Source organism: Annulohypoxylon maeteangense (genome assembly GCF_022496945.1).
Source record: "Annulohypoxylon maeteangense strain CBS 123835 unplaced genomic scaffold GGS22scaffold_4, whole genome shotgun sequence".
Taxonomy (NCBI): Eukaryota; Fungi; Ascomycota; class Sordariomycetes; order Xylariales; family Hypoxylaceae; genus Annulohypoxylon; species Annulohypoxylon maeteangense.
The window spans coordinates 1,736,908-1,754,323 of record NW_025953251.1 but is presented as its reverse complement, the minus strand read 5'-3'; the positions used below and the strand labels follow the sequence as shown (position 1 = coordinate 1,754,323).

At 47.1% G+C, this 17,416-nt stretch overlaps 8 protein-coding genes across 8 annotated transcripts; 4 read left to right on the top strand and 4 right to left on the bottom strand.

Annotated features, from left to right (window-relative positions):
• Positions 1–140: 140 nt before the first annotated feature.
• On the top strand, positions 141–1,310 carry GGS22DRAFT_198804 (lytic polysaccharide monooxygenase; the record flags this gene model as incomplete). The annotated part of the gene is made up of 1 exon (XM_047966183.1): positions 141–1,310. One exon carries the CDS (start codon positions 141–143, stop codon positions 1,308–1,310), a length of 1,170 nt encoding a protein of 389 aa, XP_047821412.1.
• A 73-nt stretch (positions 1,311–1,383) lies between these two features.
• On the bottom strand, positions 1,384–2,094 carry GGS22DRAFT_157517 (uncharacterized protein). Its single transcript, XM_047960510.1, has 3 exons — positions 1,985–2,094; positions 1,692–1,878; positions 1,384–1,607 (listed from the first exon to the last, which is right to left on the bottom strand). Exons 2-3 carry the CDS (start codon positions 1,773–1,775, stop codon positions 1,512–1,514), a joined length of 180 nt encoding a protein of 59 aa, XP_047821411.1. The 5' UTR covers positions 1,776–1,878; positions 1,985–2,094; the 3' UTR covers positions 1,384–1,511.
• A 1,077-nt stretch (positions 2,095–3,171) lies between these two features.
• GGS22DRAFT_186410 (cytochrome P450) lies at positions 3,172–5,236 on the bottom strand (the record flags this gene model as incomplete). Its single annotated transcript, XM_047964451.1, has 6 exons — positions 3,172–3,464; positions 3,610–3,896; positions 3,952–4,088; positions 4,164–4,507; positions 4,580–4,776; positions 4,869–5,236. The coding sequence occupies 6 exons, from the start codon at positions 5,234–5,236 to the stop codon at positions 3,172–3,174; spliced, it is 1,626 nt and encodes a 541-aa protein (XP_047821410.1).
• A 645-nt stretch (positions 5,237–5,881) lies between these two features.
• GGS22DRAFT_198800 (UbiA prenyltransferase family-domain-containing protein) lies at positions 5,882–7,242 on the top strand (the record flags this gene model as incomplete). The annotated part of the gene is made up of 2 exons (XM_047966182.1): positions 5,882–6,602; positions 6,685–7,242. The coding sequence occupies 2 exons, from the start codon at positions 5,882–5,884 to the stop codon at positions 7,035–7,037; spliced, it is 1,074 nt and encodes a 357-aa protein (XP_047821409.1). The 3' UTR covers positions 7,038–7,242.
• A 377-nt stretch (positions 7,243–7,619) lies between these two features.
• GGS22DRAFT_198798 (Fic-domain-containing protein) lies at positions 7,620–9,192 on the bottom strand (the record flags this gene model as incomplete). The annotated part of the gene is made up of 1 exon (XM_047966181.1): positions 7,620–9,192. One exon carries the CDS (start codon positions 9,190–9,192, stop codon positions 8,293–8,295), a length of 900 nt encoding a protein of 299 aa, XP_047821408.1. The 3' UTR covers positions 7,620–8,292.
• A 1,046-nt stretch (positions 9,193–10,238) lies between these two features.
• On the top strand, positions 10,239–12,772 carry GGS22DRAFT_111438 (uncharacterized protein). The gene has a single exon (XM_047957961.1). The coding sequence runs from the start codon at positions 10,519–10,521 to the stop codon at positions 12,142–12,144; it is 1,626 nt and encodes a 541-aa protein (XP_047821407.1). The 5' UTR covers positions 10,239–10,518; the 3' UTR covers positions 12,145–12,772.
• Positions 12,773–15,367, top strand: GGS22DRAFT_111443 (putative flavin-containing polyamine oxidase). The gene is made up of 4 exons (XM_047957963.1): positions 12,773–13,632; positions 13,768–14,400; positions 14,482–14,893; positions 14,946–15,367. The coding sequence occupies exons 1-4, from the start codon at positions 13,401–13,403 to the stop codon at positions 15,289–15,291; spliced, it is 1,623 nt and encodes a 540-aa protein (XP_047821406.1). The 5' UTR covers positions 12,773–13,400; the 3' UTR covers positions 15,292–15,367.
• On the bottom strand, positions 15,171–16,458 carry GGS22DRAFT_111436 (uncharacterized protein). The gene has a single exon (XM_047957960.1). It carries the CDS (start codon positions 16,431–16,433, stop codon positions 15,444–15,446), a length of 990 nt encoding a protein of 329 aa, XP_047821405.1. The 5' UTR covers positions 16,434–16,458; the 3' UTR covers positions 15,171–15,443.
• Between the last annotated feature and the right edge of the window lie 958 nt (positions 16,459–17,416).

Below are 17,416 nucleotides of genomic sequence, written 5' to 3'. Positions count from 1 at the left end.
TTCCTCACTCCTATTACTTACCTCCCAATTCACTCCATTTCACAATCGACAATTAAGCGAGCCGGTCTCATAATACGTCGATACTAGTCTGGTACTTTTTTTCACAAGCAAGTATATTTCCCCCTCAAAAAAAAATAAAAATGATCTTTAAATCCATCACAGGCACCTTCATTCTGGCCTCCACGGCCGTGAATGGCCATATGATTATGGCAAAGCCCAAGCCTTTCGGCGGCGCCGACCTTGACAACTCTCCGTTGACCTCCGGCAACTTTCCGTGTAAGTTGAAAGGCGACCCGGCAACGTTTTACAAGACTGATGGCCTTGATAACACGATGGCGGTTGGAGAGAGTCAAACCCTGTCCTTCAAAGGCTCAGCCGTGCACGGTGGTGGATCCTGTCAATTAGCCATCACGAAAGACATGCAACCCAGTGCGTCGACATCTTGGCAAGTAATCGAATCTATCGAAGGCGGTTGCCCGAGTAAATCCGGCCAAGGGGCGGATACCTACGACTGGAAAATTCCCGATGGAGTAGCGCCTGGGAAGTACGTTTTCTCGTGGTCGTGGATCAGCAAGCTCGCGGGACAGCCCGAGTACTACCAGAACTGTGCCCCCATCACAGTTACGGGAGGTAAAAAGCGATCTAACGCTAATGAGACATACGAGCTTCTCTCGCGAGATAATTCCTTCCCCGAGCTTTTTGTAGCTAACCTCGCTGATATCAATTCATGCAAGACCGAACCCGGTACAGACCCCGAGTACCCTAACCCCGGATCTAACGTCGTTCGTCCTGGCACGAACAACAAGTTCGCGAAGGTCCAAGGAGATTGCGTTCCCAAGGGGGCAAAGTCTGGAGGATCGAGCGGAAACGTTGATGTGAACGCTGGTAGCGGGTCAAGCGACAGTGGAAACTCGGGATCAGCTCCGGCCTCAAGCAGCAGCAGTGCCTCTGCAGCAGCGAGTTCGCCAGCAGGTCCCCCCACGCCTTCGGGGTTCATAACGAGCGTTATCCCCGCGGGTAACAGTGCTCCTGCATCCCAGGCTCCTTCTTCCGCCGCAGCTGCTAGCTCCGCTCCGTCCCCGGCAGGATCCTCGAGCCCAGCGGGTAGTAGCTCTCCCGGATCGGGTTCCGCCGGAGGACTTACGGGAGCTTGTACTTCTGAAGGTATGTTTAATTGTATTGATGGTACCTCGTACCAGCAGTGCGCGTCTGGGAGCTGGTCGGTTGTTATGCAGATGGCTGCGACAACTAAGTGTGCCCTCGGACAGACAATGACCCTTTGGGGCCGAGACGAGATGAAGTCCGAGTAATGTAGGAGATGGCGATAAGGTAATTAGAATATGACTGAACTGCAGAGAAGAGTTTCACTGGGCTCAAATTCTGTGTTTTTGATGATAGTCATATAACCTGGACATAACGGTCCTTCATAAACTTAGAATAAATCAACTAGCTCAGTCAATCTACATAATTCCCATTTCATAGGTCCCTTTATATTAACTCAACATGGTATATCAAGCAGTATCGCATCCTCCACATCTTGTGTGCTGATTACAGAATATGCACGACGGAGTAGTGTTGATGATCATCGGGCCTAGCCCACATTGACACTGAAATAATTAGAGATATTTTTCTTCATATCTTCCAGTTTTAGGGGATAATAAGACGTAAGAATATGTGATACTAGTACTTACGCAATACCATATAGGTTTGCCTCCCTTTTTCTCACCCAAACTATCTTTGGTCTTTCTCAATGGATTATCACACACGATATCCATAGCAGATGGAGAAGGGTGGCTATCTCGTTTGGACTTATCAAACGAATCGAAGATAGCTATCGAGATCTGATATTGAGCTTTGTGGTGATATCGAGGCGTTTTTCTTTATAGTATTGTTAGAGTGACATGAAGATGCGTGGCGAGAGATTCCTTCTGGATGTTCCTTATCGCTACAATAGTAGTCTCATAGGGGTTATCGGAACACATACTTGTCTGAAAGCCGGAGTTCTCAAAAGCGGTTGTTGCATTAACAACTACCTACTCTTTCCTTTACTTTATTCCTGGCACCTTCGATGTCTGCTTATCTTGAAGGTGTTCTTGCAACCCAAAGAATGGACTTGTAGTTGGGCATTAACCAAAGGATTGTGGCTTTATTGTGGCGCTGGGCTAACTTGCAACGGAACGGAAACAGCCGGAAAGAAACGGTTATATTTCGATTTATAGAAAATGGCTGTCTAGGTCCATGTACATGAAAGATACATGCAGTAGGTATCTATATGTACCAGCACTAGTAGGCATGTAAGACATACATATCTGGATACTAGGTATCTAGGCTGATACTCCCACCGGAAGGGGCATACCTATCGCAACATATTTCGATATACTAGAAAGGTACATACCTAACTAGCACGTTTATAAGGCGGTAGGTTTGCCTAGAAAAAACACATTAATACAAAATAGTATATCCTGATTTGTTGATGCTAGGTACCTACTAGTACGTTCTACAATCCGCGCCCACGCCGGACTCCCAATACTCCGAGGCGTTGAGCTCACAGGGATGATAGTTCGCCAAATTCTGCATGGCTACCGGTGAGAACGGCGTTTGTAGGCTCGTACAGCAGAGAAAGAGAAATCCTCATCCCTGTTGTCATCGCCACCGCCGTTATGCAAGCCCATGACACCGAACAAGTTGAAAGATTAGCTAGAGTCGGCGACAAAAGGAGTAGGTGTGACACATTATCGGTTCCTGCATCTGAAGAAATTTATAGAGGAAGTGTGGAGGGATGTCGAGTATAGTTCGGGAGAGCTGGATCGTAGATGCGAAGGCGAAATTTGAGATTTGATGGACCCTGGGGCGTGTGCGCTTGATTAGTGCTATGGCCACTGTAACACAGGGGCTTAGGAGCCCTCCTGGGGGGGGGGGGGGTTCTGAACAACCTTGGAACTTGGAACAACCCTAAATCCATTAATGAACAGGGCTTATATCCACTATAATTACAGCGCACGCCGCTAGAATATAGGTACCTACCTGGTAGGTACCCAGTGATCTGGTAAGGGTTTAAAAGGGTAGTGTATTTCAGTGACGAATATAAATGATAACTATCTTAAACTATTGTATTAAAAATAAACATCTAAATCGATTTTCACTTTTAGCGATCTAAAGCGTTTCGAGTGCTTACTTCTCCCTCGATTTGAATACACACATTACCTTACCCGGCTGGGCTGTGACCTGATCCCTCAAACCGCGCCACATGGTCATCGGGTCGTACCCGGGTGCGAACTCGATATCATATCGGCGAAGAAGAAGTGTCACTATATGACGGAGCTCGACGTATGCTAACATCTTCCCCGTGCACTGGCGAGCGCCGAATGAGAATGGCGCAAACGCCCGCTTGTCGCGGATGAGCTCTGGTTGCGAATACCATCGCTCGGGGATAAACTCATCTGGACGCGGAAATGCGGATTCCACTAGCACCTCATGTTAGCAGCGCCCAATCATGAAAAGGGACCGGATATGGTATCTCATCATCTCTTGTAAGTCCCACATGGCTGATCTCAAGTATCTTGTCTTTACTACCTATTAACATGTGAGATCTCTGGTTGAGCCACTTACTTCTCATGATGATATATCTTGGGGCCGTAACCTTCGTAAACGGGGGTATATAGACATTCTCGAATGTCATCCCCTGCTCACCAGTAATCCTTGCCGTGCCTGTCATACCAGCAGGCGGTATCAGGCGGAGTGTCTCGTCAATGAAAGCATTGAGATGCGGCAAGCTGGCAAGCTTTGCGAAATCTCTTTCATACACGCCACGGGTCTCATCCCTTATTTTGTTGGCGTGTTCTGGGTATTTTGCCAGGAACCAGAAACTTGCAATCAAAGCCGCTCGCGTCGTATCACTGTATGTGCGGCCTACTGTCAGCCAAAGCGCATATTAAGTAGGAAGATACTAACCTGCCTGCGACCACTGCAGTAACCATGGTACCTGCTAGATATAGATCGCGATCCTTCAAGCTCATAGAATCGCTAAGCTTTTGATGTTCTTCAAGGAAATACCCTGACATATCAGGTTTCTCTTTATTCTCCCCTCGCTATATTTGAGCATTGTCAATGACTTTAGCAGTAGGTAACCATCTACTTCTTACGCGTGAGTTTATAGGACTTACATGAATACGAGCCTTGATTCGGTCTTCACAAAATGATACCATGAGATCCCAGTCTTTCACTCTACCATAGAAAGGCACAAGTAGGAAGGCTAGATGTGCAATCCAAGTGGCATCTGAGAGGGGTCCAAGAAGCGCCAGAGCGCCATCACGGTGTTTAATAGCAGGTTCCCACGTTTTAGATTTCAATAGATTGAAATCCTCTCCAAACAAAATATCCCCCATAATGTCGAAGGAAAACCAAGACATAACGTCGTCAACATCAATGGGCTGGGTGTCGTAGGACGCAATACATTCAGACAATGACTGAGCTAACGCTGCGATTCGAGGAAGGAAGGCATCCAGGGCTGAATTGTAAAATCAGCTGAAAATATAAGATTTGAGGGCATCATGTCACGTCATGTTTTGATTGATCTTACATTTCCCTGTCATGGATTGTACCCAGGCCTTGCGACCTTTCTTATGCATGTCTTTGTCACGGCAGAAGACAGCAGAAAATCGAGGTTGTAATAAATCATACCAAATATCCCTTGTGGTAGTATTTCCCCAACCATCGAGCAGACTGTACGCAGATGCTCCGATTATGGTGAGCTCATTTGGACCTAGCCGCAACGCCCTTTTGCTTAGCGGCGATCGGGCATGTAAGGAGTCAGTCTAAAGAGATATGGGTAGATTATCCGCTCACCGGTGCGTATAATATTCCCGTACCTCTTATGAAGCTCCTGCAAAAATATGTAGTTCGTGGATTTTCGGATCTTCCAGACGTGCCAGAGTTTAGTCACGGCTGCGAGTTTGGGGCCTGGGAAGTGGGAAATCCTGTGGAAAAAGAGGCGATAGACAGTTATGCTGGAGAACAAGGCCCCCAAGTAGACTGTGGCCATGGCAGTGATAACATGGAATGCCCCGCCGAAAGATGCATTGTTATCATGTCGGTATATTAAATATAGTATGAGAGCGCTCAGTAGAAGATGTCCAACAATAATTTGTAGGATACGCATATGCCACTCGCCATGAATGAAGATGGCATTGTGAGCGAAAAGGCCAACAAGGGCGACAGCAAGTACGTGATAGTGCATGACGTACTGTGATTGGTTAGGAACAACTATACTTATGAATTCAATTTGTATTAGAATCGTGTTGGGGGGTGGGGAGGTGGTTGAAAGGTAGGTAGATAACCATCAGGAATATGTAGGACAGTGGCCGGAGTTGTAGGTGTGCAACGTACTTAAGTAGGCACCCATCAATAACATACCTTGTGCTACACAAGAGTCATGTCATGTAAGTAACCGTCTTGGTGCATCAAGCTATCCACGGACTTGCGTAACCAGCAAGCGGAATACATGCAGATGATGGATTGGATTTAAGTCCCATAAGGGAAAGCTGTTAAGACAAATATCATACTCAGTGGAGAACATTTGAGACAGACCGAAAGATGGATAATGGGTAGTATCTGAGATGCATATTGTGGCTTCGCGATGTCTTCATTGCTGAGGACGAGAGTCCAAAGCATGTCGGCTGCGTGAATCTTGTTTCCTGGGGGAGAGCGGAGGAAGCGGAGAAGAGGGAAAGAGGCGGGTTACAATACTTAAAACAGGCTCGATGGAACGGAAGTGAGAAAATTGGTGATTAAGAGAGAAGTAAAGATCATCTATCGCTAATACTTACCAGTCTATTCCAGCTTTTTAATGATTTCAAACCTAGGTAGTCACAGGCACGACGGAATGGGTGATAATATCCAGCCGCATCCTGAAGAACAATACCCTAGCATCGAAGGTGAAACCCTCTCTCTGCCATCACCTACTAGAAGCAAGTTCGAGAGCCATGATGAACCGCCTACTCATATTAGGGAGAGCACCAGTCGTCTCGGAAGGTTTTTCAAAATCTTCTGGCTCCTGACCGAGTCGAACGCCCTGACCTTCGTCGGGCCAAACACCATATTCGGCATCTGCGGCGCCCTTTCCGGGCCATGGATAGTAGCGGAGCAAAGCGGCAACAACAACGACGAAATGTCGAAACTCAAAGCATTAGCGCGCCTCGGCCTCGTGATACTTTTCAACTGGTCGAACCTCTTCATCTTCGACCTAGCTAATCAACGGCTGCCGGAGTCGGTGGTCGAAGACGCGCTAAATAAGCCATGGAGACCCGTGCCGAGCGGGTTCATCACAACGGACCACATCCGCTGTGCCATGCTATACCTGATCCCGCTAGTCGTTGCGTTTAATCATTTTGCGCTCGGTGTCGGCATCGAGAGCCTCGTTGTTATGGTGCTCACGTGGCTGTACAATGACCTACGGGGAGGCGATGAGGGCTATATCGCTCGCAACGCGATCATCGCCGCTGCTTTCATGGTATATAACACAGGCTCCGTCAAAGTGGCTGTCGGGGCGCGCGACGGAGGGTTGTTCGCCGGGTTGAGTTCCGAGGGCGTGGTGTGGGCGGCAAGTAAGTTACCCATGTGGTAATAGGAGGGAGTGGAGTATTTCTTATCAAGTAGACTACCTGCTAACTCTGAGTGTGGCCGTAGTGGTCAGCGCCACCATCTTCACCACAATGCAAGTCCAAGATCTACAAGACGTCAAGGGCGACCGCGTGCGCGGACGACGCTCCGCGCCCATCATCATGGGCGACCGGCTGGCGCGCTGGAGCGTCGCGGCACCCATGTTTGTGTGGCCGGCGGCCGGCGCATGGCTCTGGGGCGCGGGTCTTGCTCTGGGTGGTCCCCAGGTCACTCTTGGCGCGCTAGTTGCGGTACGGTGTCTTTGGTATTCGGGCCTGCAGGCCGATAAGTTGACATGGAGGCTTTGGTGTCTCTGGACGGCCATGCTGTATACGCTTCCTCCTCTCTGTTATTACTTACCTACATTTCGGTTCATGTAAAGGTCTAAGAAGAAGTGAATTTTAACTCGAAAAAGTCATGACGCTATAGAATGACTTTATGTCACGTGTTGTTGTCTTGAAGGTTAAATATTCTGTGTTTTGGACTCTGAATGCTTTCTTATCACATGTTTCAGATCAGATTGGATTCAGGTGTGCTAAATAGCTATTCGGTTTATGTTTTGCCATTTGGAGACTGGATCTGAATATTGTTACTTATGTGACTTTCCGGGGACAAGAAGATTTTCCAAAAGACGTTCTGTTGAGACACCCTTAAAACTTGAATGCTTATGTAATCTTCTTTTCGATAAGAAAATTTCAAGTTCAGACCTCGGACCTGCGGGTTAATTACGTAATCAAAATCAATTAGGCTAGATTATGTCATCATTTCCATATTTTAATTTGAACTTAGCAGGTCACGAATTCCTTTCATTGGTTTAGAAACCCCAAGAAACGTCAACGTCCTCTTATTCTCCCTTGCTTTTATAACATAGTTATCTTGTGCCTGATCTCTCGCATTATAAAAGGTAGGTCCTAAAAGCGAGCTGTTCTAATATGGATCTACCCTTAGCTGACATAATCCGGAAGCTGAGTCCTGATTCCCAAGGGCACCTGGCAATCAGGTGACCTTCACCAGTATTACCTAATCGCCCTGTCACAGCTTTCAATCAAAACTGAAATCCATTCCAACAATGCCCCCCGACTACTAGTCCTTGACATCTGACGGCAAGTATGGTGATCTCTGAGAAGCCTCTCGGTAGTTGAAGGCTCTTTCACAGAGTGAGTGATGGTGTCAGCTACCTAGTCACTATAGGTTCATGGAACAGTGGTGATAATAATTAAAAAATTATTGACGCGTATATACAGCTATTATTCTGTTACATGGCGTGTCCCTAGAAAAACGACCGACGCTTTCCCCGATTATCTATTCCATTTTTCCTACAGTTCACTCAACAACATCGAATCTTTAACATTAAACTTATCTAATAACTCTATTTGCATCTCTATGAGTACCTCGCAAGTATGACATGTTGTACGTTGCTGACTAATCTTCATAATGCATGAGATTCTCGATATTCGGACATCTACTTCATACGATAAGTATCAGGTATTCATAGGCGATCGCTCGCTTCAATCGTACCTTGTAATTCGTCTAGCTTATAGCTTCCTACGTCGTCGTCGCCGTTACACCCGTCCTTGGATTTTCGAACATGATTGTCTCCACCTCATTAATATCGGATAGGTCAGACAACACATTCTACTTCGATCGAAGGCTTCTAAGAATGAACTCCCTTAGTTCATGATGACCCTCCTTTTCCTCCTCGGGAACTTCCATGTCCTCTTGGTGGAACTTCTTGTTTTCCCGCCTAGCCAAGTCCAAGTACTCCTTTCTCTCGCTTTCGGTTTTACCGAATGCACTAATCCGGCCACCGTACTTTAGGAGGATGATGTTTAGTAAGATTCGGCACATGCGACCGTTTCCGTCGCCGAATGGGTGGATACAGACGAAGCGGTGACAGTATCTGCTTGCCATATCGAGTGCCAGATCGAATGGATCGGTAATCTTTGACTCCTCCATTTTTATCACGTCGTTTTTGAGGTCGCTAACAAATGCTTCCATGTATTGAGGTACAGACGATGCCCGTATAAACACTGACTTGGATTTCATATCCTTTCCGTGCCGTGCCGCGATCTCCCATGTTCGGTAAACGCCCGGATTGCCGGCGTCTTCTCCAAGCACCTTGCAGCAAAGCTTCGTGTGGACCTCTTTCAAGAAGTCTTCGGTTATCTCCTTTCCGTCAATAACAAAGTGGTCGATCGCGTAGCTTAGGGCTTGTGCGTGGTTTATGACTTCTTGTCGGCTTAGTACCACGTCTTGGAAGGAGCTTGGCCGCTTAAGGGCTACGAGAGCGGCTTGTGCCATCCCATAGTCAGCACTTCTTTCTTCCACTTGTGCGGAGACCTTTTCCCCTTTGAATATCCTACGACAAAGTGTCTCGGTCACATCGAAGCCTGAACCGGTAACTTCGATGTAGTTGGATCCGTATATGAACTCAATCAAGTCTCCTTCGAATTTAGAACGTATATCCGAAAAGCTTGTGTATCTTGGGACAGGAGTCGCCGGTGTTGCCGGATCTTGTTCATTTTTTACACCCATTCTTGTTGGTAAGTACTTAGATTAGGTAGAAAACTTAATTTGAAAAGAATTTGACCTATTGTCAGCAGTATGGCCGCAATAGTTCATAAATTTCAGGGAAGAAATACAATTGAACGACTTTTGTCGAAGAACGGTGTGTTAAATGACGGGGAGGTAGTGTTATAAATAGTTTGGGATGATGTGTCTGTCAATTTCTTTCGAGAAAATATGAGGGCGGATTTAGAGTTTCGTGGCAACAATGTTTTATTTTGAAAGTTTTGCGCTATATAATACAAGTAGAGTTCATTCTATTAATATATCAAAGTAACACTCTCACGAACTTTACCACCATCTTAGAATCCGAGCGGAAGTAGTTTAGAGAAAGGGTTTCGTGGGTTAGTAAGCGAGATGCGAAGGGGATGAACTGCACCTAGGTACCATCGTCGAATGGCTTCATGGATATGGATGGTACCAAATAAAAGATTTATTACATGAAATGATAAGAAGTTAATAATATTTGATTGTGATATATTAACAAAAAAGATTTGTGTTTTGTTTAGGTATTCAATTCAGCAATTAAGGAGCCATTTGAAAAAGATTAGGTAATATATCTGTAATCCGATTTTTTCTGCGTACGTAATATGCTGACTCAGGTCAAGCCCATCGTATACGTAAGCCGCTGTATTGACATATGCAATGTCGGGGTTTTTCATGATGACAGAAGCTAAAAACGATAAATAAGGATACTGGACTTGATTTTTTTATTCTACACAGGCATCTGATTATTCGTGTCTAAATTTCGAGCGAGAAAATTAAAAGATATAAATCCTGCGATGCACAGCGCGAGATACAAGAAGGTGAAAGACACTTACGTAATTATTTAGATTTGTAATTAAAAGATACATGCTTGGTTGATGATATTCATTTAAACGGCTGGTAAATGGTATAAAGACCGATATGTACATAAGTAAACTAGACACTGGCTAATTTGACTTTGAATAACTTTATCAAACATATCAAAGTTAATTATTGTATTTTCAAGATTTCGTCAATCATCAAAATATATAGGCCATTGTGCGAGGTACATACGAACAGAAACATAAAATATGCAGCATCGAAGCCATTGTAGTTACCTATCGGCTGCTCTGCAGGACCCGATAAGAAAGTACCTTGTATCGAATGACGCGTAATACAAAGTGAGCTAGGCCTACACCACGTCGACGATGATCATAAGGTGAACCACAATTAAATTATTTATATTCTGCTCTTCTTGTCTTTGTTTATGTATTTTGCGTGTTTCCCTAGTTATACTATTGATTTGGGACAAGGAACTCTTGGCTGTTTCCAATGAGAATGATCTCAACTACTCCGAACCGGCTGGCAGCGCTGGTACTAGCGGTGAGCTCGCTTGGCTTCAGCAGTGCTGAGCCTCAGAAGAGTTTCGGTCCAACGCTCGAGAGCGCCCGAGAGAATGGACTTCAAATCTTTAATTCCATCCATAATGCGATGCGCGAATTCGGATCCGCCTTACATCACAATGGCATGTCATTATATCCTGGAGTTATCCCAAAGGGTGTTCTCTTGTACCATGGAACTAGCACCAAGGAAATACCGACTTCTTTCGAATGGCTCGCATTTGAGATAGAGCATGCAGAGGGCTTTGCTCGTGGCGGTCCCCCAGGCCCCAAACGTAACCACAGAAAACCGCCTCCAGGCCCTCCTCCAATGGGTATGGAAATGCAAGACGGCCATCCTCCGCCTAACAAACGTCTTCCACGCTTAAGAGGGGGAGGCTACTTACATATCTATCAGTCAGTGCGACCGCTCAATGTATTGTACATAGACGGCATGGCAGCTGGTAAGACCGACATGGGGACGGTAGATACGCAGGACATTTTGCTAGCCGGCAACAAGACCCGTACCGCTTGGGATGAGTGGATAAGGGCCGAAGAGCTATGCACGTTAGCTCAGCAATGGAAGATTGACGGGTTTATTCGCATGGAACCTGGTTTTGAGATTATATACTGCGACTTTACAGACGGGCTCAGGCTTGTATCTGCCAATAAACGGCCGCCGATGGACGAATCCGGTTCAGAGAACGACCTTATTTCTGGATTTGAGTGGGTGAGAGCGGCCTCGCAGCGCTATAATGGGATCGGATCGTCGCGTGTCGTGCTCGACTATTCCTCTATGGTGTCCGCATTTTTCTACCCGATCAATCTCACCAACCCGGATCCGAAGAGACCTGAACTACCTAGATTATTGGGTGCCAGCAGTGAAGAGATGGATGTCGTGAGGGAACATGTGGCCGAGTCGGTAGCCCGATCGATATCACACCTGCAAGCTCCCATAGATTGGCAAGGAGTCTCCGATATGATCGTCACTCGATACATCAAACAGCTCCCCTTCATTGCCCAGACTGATTCGATCGAGATTATCAAGGCTGAAATGAACAGCCTTCTGAACGTCTACATTGACTATTCCGAGACAGATGACGGACTCGCTGGCGCACGACAACGCTGCGTCGAGTTCTTCCTCCAGCCAGTCCAGCCACAAACTTCGGAGGACAAACTCATCTATGCGGCGTTTGAGAACACGACTGCTACGATCTGTGCAGCACTTTTCAAAGTTCGAGAGATTGTCATCGAGGACCCGGATGTAGACGAATCAGCCGCGATGGGCGCCACTAAGCAAATAATTGGCGAGCTAATGGAATCCCTCAGCTGGTCGAACTGGAAAGAGTGCGGCGCATGTAAAGCCGACGAGGTATGTTTCATTGCTATGTGGCCGATGGGAAATGTCGAAGACCATTACAACCCCAGCTGCTTGAACTTCACAGCCCTGGCCCGCGGCCGTAACACTTACTGGAGGTTTTCTGGGGGCCCTCCTCACGGACCGCCACCGCCTTCAACCTTCTGCGCGGATGGACAGCCGTGTGAGGAACACGAGGATTTCGGTAGCGAAGAACTGTGATGGCGAGGGTGATGAGCACATCGATATACCCCTTCAGGCCAGAATATTGGACGGCTTTTCCTTTCACATTGGCTACAATACCCCTCTACGGTCTTTCCAATTGGTTACCTAGTGCCACAATGTCTCGGTATCGGAATTACCCGGCCCGTATTGGATCACATCGAGGAGAGATATCGATCTTTGGCGATTATCAAGTGGTGTTCGATGAGGCGTATATTGAGACAATTGGTGGGCATTTGTTTACATTTTTAAATATCTAAGTCATCGTTTCGGAGGTTCCGTTTATGGCACATATCTACATACAAGTAGGTTCATAGTCTGTCGTTAGCATTGCCTCTTCCAAGTGGAGATTGAAGTCAGCTGTTTTTTATGATATCCATTGAATAAAACTCCCGTATATTTCTCTTTTATTTGCTTTCTCGGTACTATTGCCCCTCTCGGCGTCACGTTAAGACGGGCCTGGCCCGAAAGGCATCGGGCGTAACCACGGATATTAAGAGAAAATCCATATCATTCGTACACTTCGTAGTAAGTACTAACCTAGTGTAACTTGTGCTAGGTAATTGTGACTTGGTGCGCACTTTCTTAATCCTTCGGACATATCCAAAGAGACATCCATGGATTAAGATCGTCACCAGCCACCAATACTCTGATCCTTGGTACAATACGGCCATGAAGTTCAAGTTCAATCCAAGGCCTAGCATTTATGTATCATGTAGTTGATAAGACAATCGAACCTCTTATCCAGACGGAGTTCCAATTACCTAATCATCAACATGACCCCAGGTCCAGATGACGAAGCATCTAGGCCGACAAGAGTCTAACGCGACGCGTAGAACTACCCAGATCGGTTTATCAGTGGGACGGGGCTAAAGCGTACCCAGGTTAGTGTAATCGGTACCTGAATGCGACGATGAGCTTCTCGAAATCGCCTAGCCCCGCGCGCGAAAAAGCCAAGGATCGTACCGCAGCGCAGATCATGCAGGTGAGATATCGGAAGTCGTATCGCAGCTCCTATGTAGGTGTGAGCTCAGCTCAGCTAGCCACCACTGCCGCAGTACATACATACATACGGAGATGGGCAATCTTGCTTATCAGCTGTAGGGGAGAGCAGGATGTTGTCATTTAAATTGTTGCTGTTGTCACTTGTTTTACCTGTTAGAAAATGTCTGTCACACTTCACCCGCAGCTACAGCTCCCTCTGTACAGTCCGTTAAGACGACATATTTCGGTTGTGAGGACGTAATTACATCGCGATGAGATATACGGACGGGCGATTACTCGCCGCGTGTTGCGCGCTCGTCGCGCCTCTCGGATGTACTGCTAGAGTGGTGGCGCGTGGAGGAAATGATGCGACGGTGTGCCGTAAAACGACCGTAGCAGTTCTCGGCGCGGGGGTTGCCGGTATCACGGCCGCTCAGGCGCTGTCGAATGCGTCGGTCCCGGAGTTCCTGATTGTCGAGCGCAATGACTATATCGGAGGTCGCGGTATGCTTAACGTCTCCTAATTATTCCTTTTATGTCATTTAATGGTTTTGAATTGAACACCCATGCTCCAATTCGAGACCTTGAAACTACACAGACGAGAAATTTTACCGAACTGACTCAAATGTTGAAATTTAGTGAGGCATGCAAACTTCGGCAAAAAGCCCGACGGAACTCCCTACGTGGTAGAGCTCGGCGCGAACTGGGTACAGGGTCTTGGTTCTGAAGGTGGTCCAGAAAACCCGGTTTGGACGCTGGCGAAGAAGTATGGCGTGAATAACACCTACTCGAATTATAGCTCCATCCTAACATACGATGAAACCGGCGCCAACAATTATACTGGTCTATTCCGTGACTACGAAGATGCGTACGGCACGATGGAGCAGGACGCTGGGTACATTCTCACAGAGAACCTCCAGGACACGAGTGTGCGTGCCGGCCTAAGCCTCGCTGGCTGGAAGCCCAAGAAGAATATGCATGCCCAAGCCCTGGAGTGGTGGGAGTGGGATTGGGAGACTGCTTATCCACCTGAGCAGAGCGGTCTGTTGTACGGTATTACCGGGTATAACTTGACGTTCTATCAGTTTAGCGACCAGAACAACTTCGTCTGGGACCAGCGCGGTTTCAATACATGGGTGATCGGGGAGGCGTACGAGTTCCTTAAGGAGAATGACCCGAGGCTCTTGCTAAACACCACTGTGGAAACTATCTCGTACGGCCCTGAGGGCGTCATTGTCCAGCTTAAGGATGGCGGTTGCATTGAAGCTCAACGTTAGTTCCCTCTCCTTCGTTCAGGAAAACCCCTAACCGGAACCGCATCTGATGAGCTGTTGCTAATTTAATGGACTGTAGACGCTATCGCAACGTTCTCTGTCGGAGTCTTGCAGAACGAAGTGGTCAAATTCGACCCGGTGCTACCGCGATGGAAGCGCGAGGCAATCGAGCAATTCCAAATGGGCACATACACCAAGATCTTCCTGCAGTTCAACGAGACCTTTTGGGATCGGGATACCCAATTCTTCTTATACGCTGACAACAAAACTCGAGGTTATTACCCTGTCTGGCAGTCGCTTTCGGCTCCAGGCTTTATCGAGGAATCCAACATAATCTTCGTTACCGTCGTCGGCGACAAATCATACAAGGTCGAGCAACAAACCGACGAAGAGACCAAGGCGGAAGTTATGAAAGTTATCCGTTCCATGTTTCCTAACATAACGGTTCCTGATCCCACCGCCTTCATGTACCCACGATGGAGCACAGAAGAGTAAGCCGTACCCCAATATCCCCAATGAATCGTAACTAACAGTTTCGCAAAGGTGGGCCTATGGCTCATACAGCAACTGGCCCGTCGGTATGACACTAGAAAAACACCAGAACCTGCGCGCGAACGTGGGCCGGCTCTGGTTCGCCGGGGAAGCCACCTCGGCGCAATACTACGGGTTCCTGCACGGAGCCTGGTTTGAAGGCCGCGACGTCGGAGAGCGTGTTGCCGGATTAGTTAGCAAGAACCATAGCCACGAATGCGATGGTAATTCGACGATAGGTTGCGGGGCGATGAACGACTACAAGGTGCTCCACGGAACCACCTCGCTGGATGAATACACCGTGGCGAATGGGTGGGCGGCGAGTAGTTTTCTGACATACGGTTATGAGGAGGAGTGAAAGTCGTGTGCTTGCAACCATATTTGCGATAATACATACCTTAATCCAAACAATCTGATCCGTTTGATAAAACACCAATTTTAGTCGATTTATCGCAAACCATGACCGTTTGTAGCAGTGAACACAATAGTGAGGGGATCGCAAACGTGGCGTTACTTCCCCTCCACCCAAAACCGATCCAGCGCCTGCTGCCGGACCTCCCAACCCCAATGATGGCACGTCTGGTGCACGACGGGACTCACATCGCCCGCGCGCTCCTCGTCCCCATCGTCTCCCTCATCCATAACACTGCGTATGCCCATCTGCACATACTTCCTCAGCAACGTCCTCCTCCAGCGCCCCGTCTCCCCAACACACTTCCTCCACCGACTGATCTGGCGCTCGTCATCCGCGCAGCGCCGCCCAAGCCAGAACCGGCAGTACCACTGGAACCACCCGCGCACGTCGTACTCGTGCGCGATCCACCCCGCCGCTTCCCATTCTTCGATGGATTGTCCGCAGGATACGCCGTATTTGTTGATCTCCGGGTTGTATGTTTTGTTAGAAAGGTATTTCTGAACGTCGAGGCCTGAGGTCCAGGATGTGGGTAACTCTCGCCAGTCCTCGGAGATCGTGGTGCGTAGGTGCCGGGAGTATAGGGGGCGCCAGTATGTTCCGCCGAATGAACCCTCCTGGATTATGGCTTCGGGGGACTTGTTTGGGGTGAATTGGGGGTGGGATGGGAAGTGGTAGGTCCCCTCCACGTCGCGGGTTGGGGGAGGTGCTTCGGGTTTCCAGGATGACCAGCTTGCGATCAAGGTTTTGAGATCTTTACTGGGCGGTGGCTGCGGGCTGGGGCTTCTGGGAATTGATGATTGATCATTAGATGTTTGATTTTTGCGAGGCTTCCGTTTTGAGACAGATGTTTCGTTTTGGGCATCTTCGTTATAAATTGGTTGTGTAGATGAATTTGCGATTCGGGCCGATGTTCGCGTAGGTTGGGAAGTAGGATGAAGCTTGCGACGTTTCGCAGCGGGCGGCTTCCGCCCCGCACTTTTTCTCTCATCTTCATTTGTAAGAGAATCATTCTGAAGCCCAAGATCCTTTACAAGCGCCTCATTTCGCTTGATGTTCTCCAGGCGGAGAGCTTCGTATTTAGACATGGTGACTTGAAAGTTTCCATTTCCTTTAGTTGTTGTTAAAGTGGAAGGAAGTGAAATCTATAGCTTAGGATTGCCAAATACGTCATCCCTTCGTTCTACCTTTAGTGCCAGCGCTAGTCGATTGAACCACTAGTTGACTGCTAAGGATTTCCTAATAGGTCACATTGGCTTAAATTTGATTGGCTATTCTTCACGATTTAAAGTTTTTGAGCGAATGTAACAATGGGGAAACAATCATGGAATCAGAGTTATAAGATTTATGTTTGCTCTATGAATACTAGGTTGCCATCCATTGATTACCTAGGTAAATATAGCATTACCAGGTAAGGTTCATATCTATTAGGCAGGCATGGTAAGTGTGTTCAAAAGAGTCTATATAAATCGTATCCCAAGGCCACTTGCTAAACTCCTAAGCATACCTATACATACCTAGTGATTAAAAGGTATGAATAGCTTCTAATGTAAGAACGATACGGTGTACTATATTAACCCACCTAGTAATAGGTATAATATAAATAACTTTGTATATAGAGGTAAAATACTCTTATTGAATACCAAGCATATCTATTTTTATTCTTTTAATCCATAAATATGCTAAGAAACGCAAGAAAGGCGGCGTTATTTTTGACGGTAAAACTTTATCATTGTCGACAGTGCTAAATCGTTATTATCCAGGCGCCCCAAGACAGCACTGTGGAGACCCCTGTGGAAGGCCCTGCACCCATACTGTTAGTGCTTTTAGCGCGTCAAAAAAATGCTCAAAGCTCAACCCATCATACACAACTTCAGATCTAGCAATTTTGACTAAAACAACTTCAACTTTTTCTAAGGTTAACCTTCTAATAAATCCTACACCCATTTTATTTTGCCAAATTTACGACCAAGAGGCACACGACTATAATGAAGAAACAACACCATATCCTGCTTATTTCTGCTTTCTTGAAGTCTTGGCGTCATCTTTTTTAGGGTCCTTCAGCTGGAAG